The sequence below is a fragment of the Eptesicus fuscus genome, chromosome 18 (assembly GCF_027574615.1).
Source record: "Eptesicus fuscus isolate TK198812 chromosome 18, DD_ASM_mEF_20220401, whole genome shotgun sequence".
Classification (NCBI taxonomy): Eukaryota; Metazoa; Chordata; class Mammalia; order Chiroptera; family Vespertilionidae; genus Eptesicus; species Eptesicus fuscus.
The window spans coordinates 19,360,624-19,377,124 of record NC_072490.1 but is presented as its reverse complement, the minus strand read 5'-3'; the positions used below and the strand labels follow the sequence as shown (position 1 = coordinate 19,377,124).

Sequence of the window (16,501 nt, the reverse complement as noted above, 5' to 3'; positions counted from 1 at the left end):
TGGGGGGGGTAAACTCCCACCCCCAGCCAGCATTTCCCTTTAATGCGCGTGCCCGTCAAGGTCCCCGCGTCCCCTCCCTCGGAGTCGCCCCGTCAGCCTCGGTTTCCCTCACCTCTCCCGGTCCCTGCCGTCCCTTTAACGTGGGGCGTCCCTCGCCCACCCCGACCGCTGCCCGCCCGCGGGACTCGGCTGTCACTTTACTTTTCCACGCCACCTCCTCGCCCCCCCCCCCTCCCCTCCCCCGGCCCGGCAGGCGGGGCAGCCCCCCCCGCCCGCGCGCGCGCTCGCCCCGCCCCTCGCGGCCGCGCGCCGGGAGGAGGAGGGCGGGGCGGACGGGGTAGGGGGGGGCGCGGGAGGCGCGCGCGGCGCGGCGCGGCCGACGTGGGGCTCGCGCTCTCGCGGTCTCTCCCGGGCAGGCGCGCGGGCACGCGCACTTGGCGGGCGCGCGCGCGGACGGCCGGGCGGAGGCAGCGGCTCTCGGAGGCGGTGGCTTCACTTTCCAGGACTCAGGGGCGACCACCGCAGCAGCGCGGGGGGGCAGCAGCCTCGGGGGCCGGAGCTGGGACGGCTGGGGGCGGCGGCGGCGGCGCGGAGGGTGAGTCCGGGCGGGCGCGACCGCGGCGGGGACAGGCGTGGCCGGGCGGTCCGGTGCGTGGTCCGGCTCTCGGTGACTAGACGGTCTGCGGGGACACCCAGTCCTCGGGGCCTCCCCTGTCCGACCCTCCCCACGCCGCCGCCGCTTCTCTCTCCCCGCGCTTGGGCTCGAGCCCGCGACCTGCGCGGCGCCCCTCCCTCAGGTATTCGCTCTGGTCGCATCGGGGCGCCCCCCCCCCCCACCCTCGGGCGTCCTCTCTTGGGCGAGCGACCCCCCCACCTCCCCTCCACGTCGCAGGTCTCCGCTCACGCCGATCGCGCCCTAGTTCCTTCCCTGCCCGCTCCCCCGCGTGCCCATTCCCTGCGGCCCCCTCCCTCGAGCCTCCTTGCCCCGGTTTCTCGCCCTTTCCACCCCTCCCCCTCCTTCCCTTCCACCCCCGCGCCCCTTCTGCTCTCCCCTCCCTACCCATCTTCTACCCTCTTCTGGTCTCAGTTCCCCATCCTTCGCCACCCTTCCAGCCCCTTCCCTCTCCCAGCCGCATCCTGGAACTAAGTCTTTGCAAAAAAAAGTACGGGATAAATGTCACGGTGGAAAGTGCCCGGCTTGATCTTCAGCTATTTTCCCTAATTGCATAATTGCTGCACATGGTGTCCCTCCTGGCCGGTGCCGCCGCCGCCGCCGCCGCACCCCCGAGGGCCGCGCGGGGAGGACCTTGGGGAGGGGTGGGGGGTGGGGGGTTGTGTGTGCACTGGTGTGGAGTGTGTGTTGTATTGGTCTTTTGTGAAGCCCAGCGCTTGTCACACTTTGGAGCTGAAGCCCATTCCCCCCTCACCCCCCCGCCCCCCACTCTGGTCTCTTCTCTGCAGCCCCCACTGGCCTGGTTGGAAACTAGACTCCCTCTGCCCCCCCTCCCCACCCCCTCTTCTCCCCCTCTCTTCTCTCATAATGTTTTGATCCTTTTGCCCTTTACCATTTCTAATGAAGATAAAGCGTAGCTTCTTGTGGCTCTTCCCCCCCCCCCCGCCTCCACACCCCTTACGACCAAACCAGAAATGTCCAATCCATCTTCCCTTAAGGAAATTAAGGCCGCTTTAGAAAGACATCACCCTCGGCTCCGTGGCTGTTAGACCTACTTGCATGGTTTCAAGATTCATCGTTTCGTATCGTGTATACTTGAGAGTCTACTCAAAGGTTTTTATTTAAAAGTACAAAAGCAAGTGCTGCGATATACCTGAATTTTTTTTTTTAAAAAATCCATGGTTCCTTTAAAAAGTACGTTTTTGAATATGGGATAATTCAGTCTGGACCTTGGAATCTAAAGATTTCTGTTTACTCAGACAGTTTGGAAGCTCCTTGGTATATGGGCAGATGCCCTTGATGGAGGGTTTTCATATAATGTCTTACCCCATTCCATCTTCCCCAGAACATAGCATCTTTCTCAAAAAATCGGTGTTCCATAATTACTTTCTGTGTAAATATCTTTACACGTAAGTTATAAGCTGGATATTGCTAGATGTTGTGCATATAATATAAATTATTTCACATTTTAGAAAAGTTTAGAAACGTGAGTAGGAGGACAAATAAGAGGGATATCAGATCACAGAATTAAGCGTTTTCCTGTTTTAAAAGCTCCAAAGAACACTTGCATTTGCAGTTTTATACCATAAGGTACAGTTATAAGGCTTATCTGGACAGTAATCTGGATTTATGGAGTGAATTTAGTTGCTTTTATGTTATCAATAATATTTATAACCAAATCATTTCATTTTTATGGAACATGTGAGTTTCATTCACTATATGTTGCTAATTTCCAGGACTGTAATTCCAACATAGAGTACATAGCTAATACAGGTTTAGGTAATTTGTGTGTTGAAGAAGGAACAATATCAGTAATTTAGCACATATTTGAAGAAAGTCTACCTTACTATTTTAGGCTTAGAAACCAAGTTTTACACTCAGTCCAAAGTAAAAATATAAATTGAAATATCTTAATATCTTCGAAACTATCATTGATCAGTAGCTCTATTTATAGACCTGGAATTTAAATTTATCTTCCCTCTAGATTAAATGTTTGGATCAAAGTAGCTATTTAGGAACTAATCTTAAAGAAAATTTTAAAATGATGCTTTTAGAAAACATTTAAAGTTTTTAAAATTTATTGATTGATTTTTTTTTTTTGAGAGAGAAACATTGATTTGTTGTTCCACTTATTTATGCATTCATGGATTGATTCTTGCTGTGCTCTGACCTACTATCAAACCTGAAATCTTAGGGTATGAGGAGGCCACCCTAATCAACTGAGTTACTGGGCCAGGGCAAAGAGTTTTAATTCAGGAATTTTTATTCATTTGCACTTCAGACAAACACCAACTTCATACTTAAAACTAATTAAAATGCTTATAGACTATTGTTTTTATAAAAATAAGTTGCCGCTTGGATGGTGCAATAATTTTTTTAAACACTTTTTCTGTAATTAGTCATTCAAAAACAAAACCAGCAGAAATTTTCCTTGCTCTCAATACTTAAAAACGTTATGAAAACTTTGTTTCTAAAAGGTTCTGTAGTGGTTATTAGTGACCTGAGATGAATTTACCATTCCTAGGTGAAGATTTGGATGAAATAAGTATCTTATGTCAAAAGTGGAAGGATTTTTTTCTCTTTTTTCTGAAACTATATAAGTTAGGTGTAATACTCATCTAGTTGGGTATTATAAATAGTATTTTTAATAGTCCTCTGATATTCTGGAGCAGTTTATGAAGTTTGGGTTTCAGTGTATAGCTCATATTAATTATAGCACTGAATATGATATACACATGGCATTGTTAGATAGTGTGTAAATGCACGTAAATAAGAATATTAAGAAGAATATGTAGCTTTATAACTAATGAAATATACAAATATAATGAAACTCTAGACATAGTTTATTAAACCGAAGCTCCAGCTTTAGTAACAAATAATTTTATTTCATTTAGGTTTCCATATATTTATCATGTAATGAATTGCTTCTGGTGTAAGATGTATAAAGTGATTTCTCATTTCATATTGCTTGAAATATTGCCGGTAGCATTTTGTAATATCCTAGGGCCTCTCCCTGAGAATTTTTCTCTTTCTGACTCCATCATCTGCTCTATCTAAATACTATTATGTACATACTTACAAGGTTTTAAACTTCTGATATATTGTAACTGAAAGAAGTAAGCTGAGCACAATCTTGAGTCCAAGGATGAGAATTAAAATGAAATAAAAATGAAGAAAAAAAGCGAGAAATGTGTTAGGACTGTTAGAGCTAGACATGAAACATACTGATATAAAATTTCAGTATTCTATTAAGTGACTTTAATAGATTAAAGTCTCATATTAAGTGCTCATAAAAGATGTCACAGCTGTGGAGAATGATGCTCTCCATTTACAGACAGGTAGAGAAGCAGTCAGATTTCCCTGTCAGTGTGTTTCAGAGCTGCTCGGGCAGACCTATTTTGGTTTGGCTTGGGGGGTGGGGTAAGAGAGCTGTTGGAGTTGAGAGGGGTGGTGGTGGTGTATTTGTGTGATATCTCATTCAAAGCATTCAGTATTTTCTTTGGACTCTTCACCTCTCTGTGCTTCCTGAATTTTCCATTCTCTTGCAATGCTCTTTGGTTTGTCTTACCATAAAAGTTTCAATCCATTAAAGGTCTGTAATATGAAATCTCTTTGATAGAGCAAGCTACAAGTTGAATCTTTGGTGATGATGAATTTTCATCATTGTCAACTAGCTATATATTTGGACTAATTATAATAATAAAAAACAGTGCTTTACATATTAATAATTACCCTTGGTCAAATCAAATATAGTTTATTTCAAGTCTTAATTTGGTTAGGAGAAATATAGTATCTTTTCAAAAGGAATTTGTTCCATTTATTTGTGATTTTTAAAGGTATATTTTGTGTTGGTAAGGTCACTTCTTATAGGTATGTAGTTCAGTTTTTTTAAAGAAGAGTGCTTGAGAAGATAGTTATATTGTGCTCAAAGTGGTTATTAAGTGACACTAATGTGGTGAGCACAGGGCCCTTTTAGAGTCTAGACATCAGCTTTGTCAGTTTAGTTTTGGATTTGTCAGTACACTCTAAGCTAGTTGGGTCTTAAGGGATGTATTCTAGTATTCAAATTCAGGAATTAATTATGATAGAATGACAGATGAGAGGGGATATTCCTTTTCACTTACTGCATTTTTTTTTTAATGGCTGCTATTTAGATTATAACAGCTACTTACGTATCAAGGTACTGAGGAAATTGAGTTGGCAATCAGAGCTGCTTGGGGAACATGAACTCAGAGCAAAGGGAATTTGAAAGCCTTAAGGGATATTTCATTCAGACCGGGGGAAAAAAGGAATCCTTCAGCGTCTTAATACAGTCTCCATCTCTTGTGAAACATGGTTGCTGGTATATTGCTGGATCAATGCTGACACCATTATACTGTTCAGTTTTTATTTAGAATCATGCAGGCCTCTGTGTTCTTCTGTTATCACAAAGGTTGCTGAAAACCATCTATTAGTTGAAAAGATTTTAACCTTAGCCCTGTCCTGAGCATGTGTTCATTGTATGTGGATGGGAAAATGTCCCTCGTTTTCCTATTCCTGTAGCTGTTTTTTACTAACCTGATAGCATTTAGCAAGTTGGTTTACCCATTAGACTAAATTTCTCATGTTTGTGGGACCAAATTGCCTAGCACAGAGCCTAGTGGAAAGTGCGCTCTCATTTTTTTTTTTTTTATGGTAACAGCTTTATTGAGTACTAGAGGCCCAGTGCATGAATTTGTGCACAGGTGGGGTCCAGCTGGCCCGGATTGGGGCGGATTGGGGCTGGACCTGTTGGAAGGAGGAGATGGCAGGAGGTTGGCTGGCCAGCCTGCCCCGATCGGGGCCCAATCAGGGCCGTGCTGGTCGGAGGGGAGGAGCTGTGAGCGATTGGCCGGCAGGCCCTGCCCCCGATTGGTGTGTGTGGGGGGCCAATCAGGGGAGGAGCCGCGGGGCGGTAGCCCCTTATCAGAGTTGGGGGGGGCAATTGGGGGCAAAGCTGGTTGGGGGAGGGACTGTGGGCCGAACGGGGTAGTGGGGGCTGATTGGGGTTGGGACCAGCCGTGGGTAGGGGCTGTGGGTGGTTGGCTGGCCGGCCCTGCCCCCAATTGGTGTGTGTGGGGCTGATTGGGTTTGGGGCCAGCTGGGGGGAGGGGCTATGAGCCGATGGGATGGGGGCGTGGAATGGGGGGGCCAATCAGGGGCGGGGCTGGCCAGGGGGAAGGGCCGCGCAGGGGTTGGCTGGCTGCCCCGTCCTTGATCAGGTGGGAGAGGCCGATTGGCAGCAGGGCTGGCTGTGGGGAGAGGCTGTGGGAAGTTGGCTGGCCGGCCCCACCCCAAATCAGGCAGGTTCGCTGGCTGCAGTGGGCGTCATAGCGACCGGTCGTTTGGTCGTTACAGCGTTCCGGTCGCCAGCTTTTTATATATATAGATAATTCACATACTATAAAATTCACCCTTTTAAAATGTATAACTCTGATTTATAGAGTATGTACAGTTGTGCAAGATCACCATTAACTAATTTCAGAACATTTCACCACCCCAAAAGGAAATTTTGTACCTATTAGCAGTTCTTCCCCATTCTTCCCTCATTCTTAGTCCCTGGCATCCACTCATCAATTTTCTGTCTTTGTGGAAAATTGCTTATTCTGGACATTCATATAAGTGGAATCATACAGTTTTGGTCCTTTGTGACTGGCTTTTTTTACTTAGCATATGTTTTCGAAGTTCAACCGTGTTGTAGCATGTGGATACTGTGCTTCATTCCTTTATGTGGCTGAGTAGTATTTATTATGTGGATATATCACATTTGGTTTATTCATTCATCAGTTAGTAGACATTTGAATTGTTTTCTCTTTTTGGCTCTATGAATAATGTTGCTGTGAACATTTTGTTTGTATATTTTATATGTTTTCATTTCTCTTCTCAGTATATTTTCAGTGGATGAAAGTTTTGTTAATTCCCAAAGCTGTTTTGTAAATGACCAATTTATTCATTTTATATTAGCTTTACTTTTTCTACTATGAGGCTCATTTCTTCTCTATTTTCGAGGCACCTTGTTAATAGTTTTCCCACAACTAAATAAATGCTTTTTGCTTCTTTAAATTAGGATCTAAAATGTCCACTGAGGCCCAAAGAGTTGATGACAGTCCCAGCACTAGTGGAGGAAGTTCTGATGGAGACCAACGTGAAAGTGTTCAGCAGGAACCAGAAAGAGAACAAGTTCAGCCCAAGAAAAAGGAGGGGAAACTATCCAGCAAAACAGCTGCTAAATTGTCAACTAGTGCTAAAAGGTACCTTAGTCATTGTAACCTTTTTACTTTTAGCATCCATTTATTGTCTTCACTTCTGTCTCTGTTGCATTTAATCATTTTTATTTTTGGGTGTGGACCATAAAACTCATGATTTTTCTTCTTCAAGATTATTTCTTTTACATGGTCTTAGTTGTAGGCAAGGTTAACTTTTTGGTATTTAAAGTCAGTGAAATAGCATGGCAAATTAATAAAATACATATTCATAGTGTGTTTGTGTGTGTTTATGTAGGTGAACATATATACAGGAAAATGCATGTAAAAGTGTGATGGTTTGCTTTATAGTTACTTGACCATAAATATTTTATTCTGTTCAGTAATACAGAGTAGAGAGTAGGCACCTATTAAAGTAGTTACTGAATAATTTTATATTTTCTGCTACTCCCTGTTTATAAAGTGGGAAATGCCAGAGTTTACAACAAAAGCACCTTGGTTTCATTAAGTAAGGCAGTGGGTCAGTCTTGATAAAGATTTTCTTTTTCTCTAGAAAATAGATACATCTGGAAGGTAGATATTTGAATGATTCTCTATTGCCACATTAATTGCTTATGATCATTGGCATGTCAATGGACTCAGCAGATGGAATCTGCTTTCATATTGTTTCATTATTGAATGTCTCTTGGAAAACAGTTTAAAGAAGAATTAAATTTAGTAGAGTTCTGATCCTGTGATTTAATATTCTGGTTTTGTTTTAATACATTTTCATACTAAAAAGGAAGTATACTAGTATATAAAAGCAGTCTGTAAATTTTAAGCAATCTAAAAATACTGAATGATAGCTTCCTATTTTATTGGAGAGTTTGGATTAGGGGGAACTCCTTTCCCAAAGATCAAAAACCATTATGGTCTAATAGACCATGTTTCCCTCTGGCCTAGTCAATCCTCAGGATTGGGAAGAACCTTCTCAGGCCCCCTGGTGGGACATGACTTTAGGGAGAGAAGTTGGAGTGATGGTGAGTGGTCAGCATTCCATGGACTAGAGTGGTCAGTTTCCCTTTCCCAGAAGTGTATTGCTGATTCCTGACCTCTGTTGAAGGAGTTGTGTGAAAGTCAGACTTGAACTTTAAACCTCTATACTAGAACTTGCTAGTGTAGGGGAAAGTGTTCAGTTTATTTTTGCTATCATACCACAAGTCCAGAGAGCTTCAGTTGGCTGACCCTACCCCTCTGCTACTTGGCCACAACACAAAATGACCTGCTACTGGGAAATAGAGGGGTGGAATTAGGATGGATTAGAAAGGTGGGAGTGGAGAAAATATGAAAATTAGATGAAAGAAAGGAGTTTGGGGGTGGGTGGGTAAGAGATATTCAAGAACAGATTGTGGCCCTATGTAAATGAGGAAACTTTAATCCAGTCCTCAGCTTCCAGTGAGGGTTTTTACATGCCTCGTCAGCTTGTCAGAAAAGGAGAGGATGGGCTGCAGGATCTGGAGAGGGCTTCTGTTAGGTCTGTGCTCTGCTTGCCCAGGACTGCTGGTCAGCAAAGATGCCTGTCGGTGTTCATGAGGCCCTGCCTTTTCCCTTGGCTGGCAGCACCACCACAAAATACTTCAAAAATCATATTTCTTGGGTGTTGTAGCAAATACCAAATTCTGCTTATGAAAGAGAGTAAACTATATAATGTGTGAAAGTGAAGATTACGTGAGATTTTTCAAGTACATGGGTCATCTTTTACTTCATTTTATTACAGTGTGTACAAAGTGTAGATTATATATTGAAACCTAGTTTTTCTCCCCCTACCCTTTAAATAGGGGATAAAATGGTGTGTGTGTATCTGATTGTCATGTAATAGAAATTGGTATTTTTGCATTGGTGAAAGTAATAGGTATAATTTTTTTTATCCTCACCAGAGGATATGTTTATTGATTTTAGAGAGAGGAAGGGAGAGAATGAGAGAGGGGAAGAGAAAGAGAAAGATCCATGTGAGAGAGAAACATAGATCAAACATAGATCAGTTGTCTCCCATAAACTCCCTGACTGGACACTGAACCCGAAACCTAGGAATGTGCCCTGAACAGAAGTTGAATCCTAACCTTTTGGTGTACAGGATGATGCTCTAACCAACTGAGCCACCCGACCAGGACACGTATAGTTTTTGAGTTGCTTCTTGGCTGAAAGAATCCATTGGCAAATTCATTCTTGTGAATCTATAATTTTCAAATTTGATTCATTACCTTCCTCTAGGTGGTCTCTGGGTGGTTTATGGTGAGTAACTTAGTCATTTACCATTTGTTTTAAATATAAAAATGCTGCTTCACTATTAATTTTTTAAGTAAAAAAAAAAGCTTAATTCTTCCCCTTCCCCCGGTTTAGTTGGTAGTGAAGTTACTGTTTTGTCCTCATCTCTGTTTAAGTTCTGAGACCTGAGAAAGAAATTGGGAATCATGAGGATAGGGTCCTACATCTTTACAATTCACTATTGTGCTCACAGTGCCTAGTATAGTAGCGTCACAATATTTATTTACTGGTTGCCTTAGACTTTTGAATTTATTGTAGGGATTGGAACAACCATGGATATTAGGATCAGGGTACTAATGTGTTCAGAAGATTAAAAATTAGCAGTCATTTCAAAATAAAATTCTAATTTATATTTTATTATTGATAATTGATTTTTATTTAGATGAGAATTCTTTTCCAGTTAGTGTCATTTTACGAAAGACTAGAGGCCCGGTGCACGAAATTTGTGCGCGGGGGGGGGGGGGGGCGGTGGTGTCCCTCAGCCCAGCCTGCACCCTCTCCAATCTGGGACCCCTCGAGTGATGTCTGACTGCCCGTTTAGGGATCGGGCCTAAATGGGCAGTCGGACATCCCTCTCACAATCCAGGACTGCTGGCTCCCAACTTCTTGTCTGCCTGCCTTCCTGATTGCCCCTAACTGCTTCTGCCTGCCAGCCTGATCACCCCCTAACCACTCCCCTGACAGCCTAATTGATGCCTAACTGCTCCCCTGCCAGCGTGTTTGCCCCTAACTGCCCTCCCCTGTAGGCCTGGTCACCCCTAACTGCCCTCCCCTGCAGGCCTGGTCACCCCTAACTGCCCTCCCTGTAGGCCTGGTACCCCCCAACTGCTCTCCTCTGCAGGCCTGGGTCCCCCCCAACTACCCTTCCGTGCAGGCCCAGTCACCCCCACTTCCCTCCTCTGCCGGCCTGGTCACCCCTAACTGCCCTCCCCTATAGGCTTGATCGCCCCCACCTGCCCTCCCTTGCAGGCCTGGTCCTTCCCAACTGCCCTTCCCTGCTGGCCTGATCACCCACAACTGCCCTCCCTTGCAGGCCTGGTCCCTCCCAACTGCCCTCCCCTGCTGGCCATCTTGTGGTGGCCATCTTGTGTCCACATGGGGGCAGGATCTTTGACTACATGGGGGCAGCCATCTTGTGTGTTGGAGTGATGGTCAATCTGCATATTACTCTTTTATTAGATAGGATAGAGGCCTGGTGCATGGGTGGGGGCCAACTGGTTTGCCCTGAAGGGTGTCCCAGATCAGGATGGGGGTTCCCTTGGGGTGTGGGGCAGCCTGGGCGAGGGGCCTGTGGTGGTTTGCAGGCCGGCCACGCCCCCCGGCAACCCAAGCGGAGGCCCTGGTATCTGGGATTTATTTATCTTCTACAATTGAAACTTTGTAGCCTGGAGCGGAGCCAAGCCTTCTGCTTGCTCCATGGTGGCAGCCATTTCTGTTGGGATTTATTTATCTTCTATAATTGAAACTTTGTAGCCTGGAGTGGAGGCCTAGGCCGGCCAGGGTATGAGGAAAGCTTGGCTTCCTCCCTCACCGGGGGCAACCCTAGCCTCCTGCTCTCTCCAGCTCCGTGGCTGCCACCATTTCTTTTGGGATTTATTTATCTTCTATAATTGAAACTTTGTAGCCTGGAGTGGAGGCCTAGGCCGGCCAGGGTGTGCGGAAAGCTTGGCTTCCTCCATCGCCGGGGAAACCCAAGCCTCTCTCCTGCTCTCTGGCCGCAGCCATCTTGGTTGGGTTAATTTGCATACTCGCTCCTGATTGGCTTGTGGGTGTGGCTTGTGGTTGTAACGGAGTGATGGTTAATTTGCATATTACTCTTTTATTAGATAGTATAGTTAACCCTTTAAACTCGCTTGCTTTTTTCTCAATTCCTTTATTCTAATGCTAACCGTGTCAAGTCACACTCGACATCTGAGTGCAAAAGGTTAATCAGAAGCAGTACAGAGATAGGACTCTAGAGATAGGATCTGGGTTTGAGTCTAGGTTCTGGCATTTAGAAGCCTTGTGATCTTAGAGACATAATTTAACATTTCTAACCCTCAGTTTCCTCTTCTGTAAAATGGACACAATGCACCATCTTCATAGGGCTGTTGTGAGGACTGAATGTGATAAAGCATTTATTTGGTATGTAGTAAGGTGTCATATACTGATCCTGTCATTTATAGACTTTGTGCCAGCTAAAGTCTATAATAACATTTTTCAAGTCCATTTAATAAACTTTAGGAAAATGAGGTATATATTAACCTCTGAGGACTTAATGCTATTGTTAAACCAGAAACACTCAGATGCTATAATTATATATATTTTATAGTAACTCAAGAAAAGTACTTTGCACAGCAGTGCTCAGTTGCATGAAATGTACTGTAATTGTAAAATTAATAATTTGGTGTAGAAACATGTCTGTACCACTCTTCTTATATTTGCAAGTATGTAGTGGGACTATGTCTGCAGTGACAAATTTTGATGATATTAAATTGACTCATCAATTTCATAAAACATCTGCTTTGATCTCTTCATTGAATTGATTGTACTACTTCTTTCACGTATTGACACATCTGTAAATGTGAATTTTAAATCACATTTATTCCAGATTAACTTTGTTCAGACTAGACATTGAGATTGTATTGGACACAATATAATACTGTTCTAAGAATGATACTTGGTTTTAGACTGTAAATTTTAGTTAGGTTGCAAGGTGGATTTTAGTATATTCCAGTGTGAACTTTTATTATATGGGCTGATCTAAGTTTGTTTTCCACATGAGAATGAAGTAGTATTCTTTATAGATAATTTTTTGTAATTATTGTATTTTCTTGATTTTAAATGTACGTTTAAAACTTCTTAATGTTTCTGAAATCAGGATGCACCTTACAGTTGATGTACACAATCATTTAATTGAGAGTGTCTTAATAATCAATGGTCTTGCCTGGTCAATGTGGCTCCGGGATTGTCGACCTATGAACCCAGGAGGTCACAGTTCAATTCCCTGTTAGGGCACATACCCGGGTTCCAGGCTCGATTCCTAGTGGGGTTGTGCAGGAGGCAGCTGATCAATGATTCTCATCATTGATGTTTCTATCTCTCTCTCTCCCCCTCTGAAATCAATAAAAAATTTTTTTTTTAAATTAGTGAATGCTTAGAATCACAGATATATAGTACAGTTGACCCTTGAACAGCATGGGTTTGAACTGTGTGAGTCCACTTATATGTGGATTTTTTTTTTCAATAAATACCTGTACTGTTTTTGTTCCACAGTTGGATGTAGAAGGCCAGTTGTATGCATCAATCTATGCCATTTTATATAGGGGCTTGAGCATGTATGCATTTTGATATAAGAGAGGTGGTCCTGGAACCAATCTCTTGTGATACCAAGGGAGGTTAGGTAAGTTTTGGGGGAGTCAAAAGTTACACATGGATTGCCGAAACTGGTTTGGCTCAGTGGATAGAGCGTTGGCCTGCGGACTGGAAGTCCCAGGTTCGATTCCGGTCAAGGGCATGTACCTTGGTTGCGGGCACATCTCCAGTAGGGGGTGTGCAGGAGGCAGCTGGTCGATGTTTCTCTCTCATCGACGTTTCTAGCTCTCTATCCCTCTCCCTTCCTCCCTGTAAAAATCAATAAAATATATTAAAAAAAAAAAAAGTTATACATGGATTTTTGACTGTGAGGTGGTTGGTGCTCCTAACCTTAGTGTTATATACAGTAGTTTCCTCTTGTTTGCGGTTTCTCTTCCTGCAGTTTCAGTTACCTGAAGTCAACCACAATCCGAAAATAGTAATTGGAAAATTTCAGAAGTAATTCACAAGTTGTAAATTGCATGCTGTTCTGAGTAATATAATGAAATCTGACTCCCATTTGGGACTTTATCATCCTTTTGTCTACCTGTTCTTTGGTCACTTAGCAGCCATCTAGGTTATCAGATAGACTATTGTGGTATCCCAGTGCTTGTGTTCAAGTTACCCTTATTTTTCTTAATAATGGCTTCACAGTGCAAGAGTAGTGATGCTGGCAATTCCAATATGCCAAGGATAAGCCATAAAGTGTTACTGTAAGTGAAAAGGTAAAAATTTTCAACTTAAGAAAAAAAATCATATGCTGAAGTTGTTAAGATCTGTGATAAGAACTACTCTTCTACCTATGAAATTGCCTAATTTATAAATTAAACTTTATCATAGGTACATATGTATAGGAAAAAAACTTAGTACCTACGGTTCTGTACTACCTGAAGTTTCAGGCGTCCATCCACTGGGGGTCTTGGACAGTATCCCCTGTGGATAATGGGGGTGTCTACTGTGTCACCATTCAGGATTAACCTTTTGCACTCAGATGTCGAGTGTGACTTGACATGGTTAGCATTAGAATAAAGGAATCGAGAAAAAAGCAAGCGAGTGCCAAGGGTTAAACTCTAGGTTTATTATTTGCAATGGCTCTGTGTTTTCTAGGTTAATTTAGATGCTACTATGAGATTTAAAAATTTTTAATAATTAGTTGCATGATGTTTTCTTCTTGAGAATAAGTTCATTTTGGAAGCTTTGACCAGTTGATTCAATTGGTCAGAATAGGGGTTCTCAAGTGACTGAGGAATGCAGTCTGTAGGGGAATATAGAAAGTCATCTAGATGGGAAGGGTGTTTTTTGTTTTGTTTTGTTTAAATAACTGTCAAGAAATCACCTTTGTAAAAAATCACCATCTCCACATGTTCTACTTGGCCCTGAATGAGTTATTGAAAAATTTTTAACCTAAAATATGTGTGTTTTAAACATGTCACTACATATACACTGCTTAATTTTTCTGAACTCTTAATCTATTATGTTGATGTTAAAATGAGTACTTCATATTGTCTCCATTTTGTATAATCTATATATATAAAAGGCTAAGCGACTGTCTGTCTGGTAGGTATGACACCACTGACCACCAGGGGGCAGACGCTCAATGCAGGAGCTGCTGACGCACCCTGGAACCAGAGAGGAGGGAGCCTGATTTTTCACGGGGCCTGCGGGATTTCACCTTGGCAGTGGGTTATGTTGTTGCTGGGGCACTGTCAGCCCCGAATCTGGTTTACTGCACACTTGCATTTGCATTCCACACCCTGTATGACAGCAACTTCGCAGAGTGCCCTCTCGCACTCTGGGACCCCTTGGGAATATCGGAGAGCCAGTTTTGGCCTGATCCCCAGAGGCCAGGCTAAGAGACCCCCACCTGCCAGAGGGTCCCCGCTCACTCCACAGACGCCCTTAGAGCTGGCGGCGCCCTGCAGGAGAGGGACCTGGGGAGGTTGGCTTCAGGGTATGTCCAGCCTGTCTTGCCCACTCCCACCCAACTGCCCACCTTCTAATTATTTTCCTTTCAATGTGCATGAATCCGTGCACCGGGCCACTAGTATTGTTACCTATTCTTCAATTAAGTCTCAGTGAATCAAGATTGTTATTTCCCTGCCACTGTTTCCCCCCTCCCCCCTTCTTTTTAGTAATGACATTCACAAGCAGTACTTTTTATCATACCTGGAGTAGTTTAGGTTTTAGGTGAAATCTTAGACACTGAAATTCAGTCTGTATTTTGCTTCTGACTTTTTTTCAGAAACTATGTGCAGTTGCCGAATTCTGTATCATAATAACCATAGAAGTGGCACTGCCAGGTGGAAATGGGAAATTTAGGCAATTGTCTAGTTGATTTATGTCTAAAGAAATAATTTTGTCTTAAAAGTTCTGTTAAGAGAGAGGTCTTTTTGTTTGTTTGATTTAGCAAGATGATTGCCTTTCATCTTAGCAGCTTATAATAACTAGCCCTAGTTTCCTTATCTGTTAAATGTGGACTGATAAACCAGTAATACTTAGAGAATTCTGTGAGATTAATTCACTTTTAATGGTCTAAGATCATCATGTGAAAGGTACACTGTAAGTGTGAATTATTGATACTTTTTCATTTTTCTTCACTCTAAGGGACAGTGCCTGAAATAGCTACCTTCTTTACCCCGCATGTCAAGACTGAGAAACTTAATATATACTATGATCACAACTTTTGAGATAGAATTGAATTGCTGTCATTGAAAACAGCAGGACATCTTGCAACCGTTTAAATAGCAATTCTTAGTATAATCTTTTTATTTATTTTTTTTGTCAAGAGAAATACAACCATTTTTAGGTATAATATATTAACTCATTGCTCAGAGTTGTCAAGTTTATCAGTAAATTGCTTTTTGTATTGAATAATTAGATTTGGAATTATAGAGTCTGAAGGGGTTCAAGTTCCAAAACAGAATTCTATGGCAGAAAATTATAATATATCAATTTTTCTAAACTAAAAGGGACAATGTAAGCATAAAGCAAGATGAGTTATTTGAAAATTCCCAAAGAAGTTCTTTTATGTTACAAATAGTTTCCTTTGACATGCTCTTTTGAATGCCTATTCTTTTGTTCCTCTTAATTTAAAAACAATTTGTAAGAGTAATTCATGTTTCTGGTAACAAATTAAATATTACAGCTACATTTTTAATGGAAAGCAACAGTTTTCTGTCCAAACACCCTTCTATCCTAATTTTATTTCCTTGAAGCAAACTCTTTTTAGCTGTCTCTGGGTATAATTCTTCTGTTAGTTTTCTGCAGAACTCTAAATAATATACTTACATCTATCTGTTGAATTGTTAACATGAATAATACCTTTTGACTCCTTCCTATGAAATTTGAGGATGTAGCTTGTTTACCTATTCCTCCTTCCTTTTCACTCCTCCCAGTTAAAGATAGTCACTATTTCTTATTCCTTCAAATTTCAACAATATTTCTTGGTTTCCTACTTTGGGGATATTAATACCTATTCTCCCCTCCATCTACTCACATCCATCCTCTGTCCACTTTTAGCTGGTTTCTATTAGCTATACTTAATTTTACATCATCAAGGTTAGTCACATTTACATTGTGTAGTGCAATTACAACCCATCTTCTGTGCTTTATCTATAGTAAAAGACCAATAAATTGTCTGAACATTTATTAAAACTAAATATTCAGTGCCAGATCAAACAGAACATTAGGATTAGATTTCCTACAAGGCCAATGTCATGATCTCTAGGTTACCCAGTGAGTCATAACATTTAAGCAAAATATATAAAATCTCCCCCCTCCCCTTAACACCTATTATTTAATTTAAATTATTTTACATTTTAGTTAGCTTCATATTTGATCTGTGATTTTCTAACAGAAGTGTTTTTCTTCTGAGATTTCTGGTTGTCTCTCTTTTTTCTCTTTGAATAATGTCTCTTCATTATATCTTCATGCACTCTGCAGCCCTCTCTTGGCCATCTCAACCTGTTTA

General features: G+C 42.3%; 1 protein-coding gene across 4 annotated transcripts in view; it reads left to right on the top strand.

Annotated features, from left to right (window-relative positions):
• Positions 1 to 376: 376 nt before the first annotated feature.
• Positions 377 to 16,501, top strand: part of LOC103296938 (ubiquitin-conjugating enzyme E2 E2) — a 257,521-nt gene continuing 241,396 nt past the window's right edge. Inside the window, exons 1-2 of one of the 4 annotated variants that reach the window (XM_054729528.1) lie at positions 377 to 595; positions 6,759 to 6,942. In XM_054729528.1, coding sequence (XP_054585503.1) covers positions 6,792 to 6,942 — 151 coding nt within the window. In that variant the 5' untranslated portion in view covers positions 377 to 595; positions 6,759 to 6,791. Of the gene's footprint in view, positions 596 to 671; positions 798 to 6,758; positions 6,943 to 16,501 lie in introns of those variants that run through there. The other 3 variants (XM_054729530.1, XM_054729529.1, XM_054729531.1) reach the window with 3 other exon arrangements.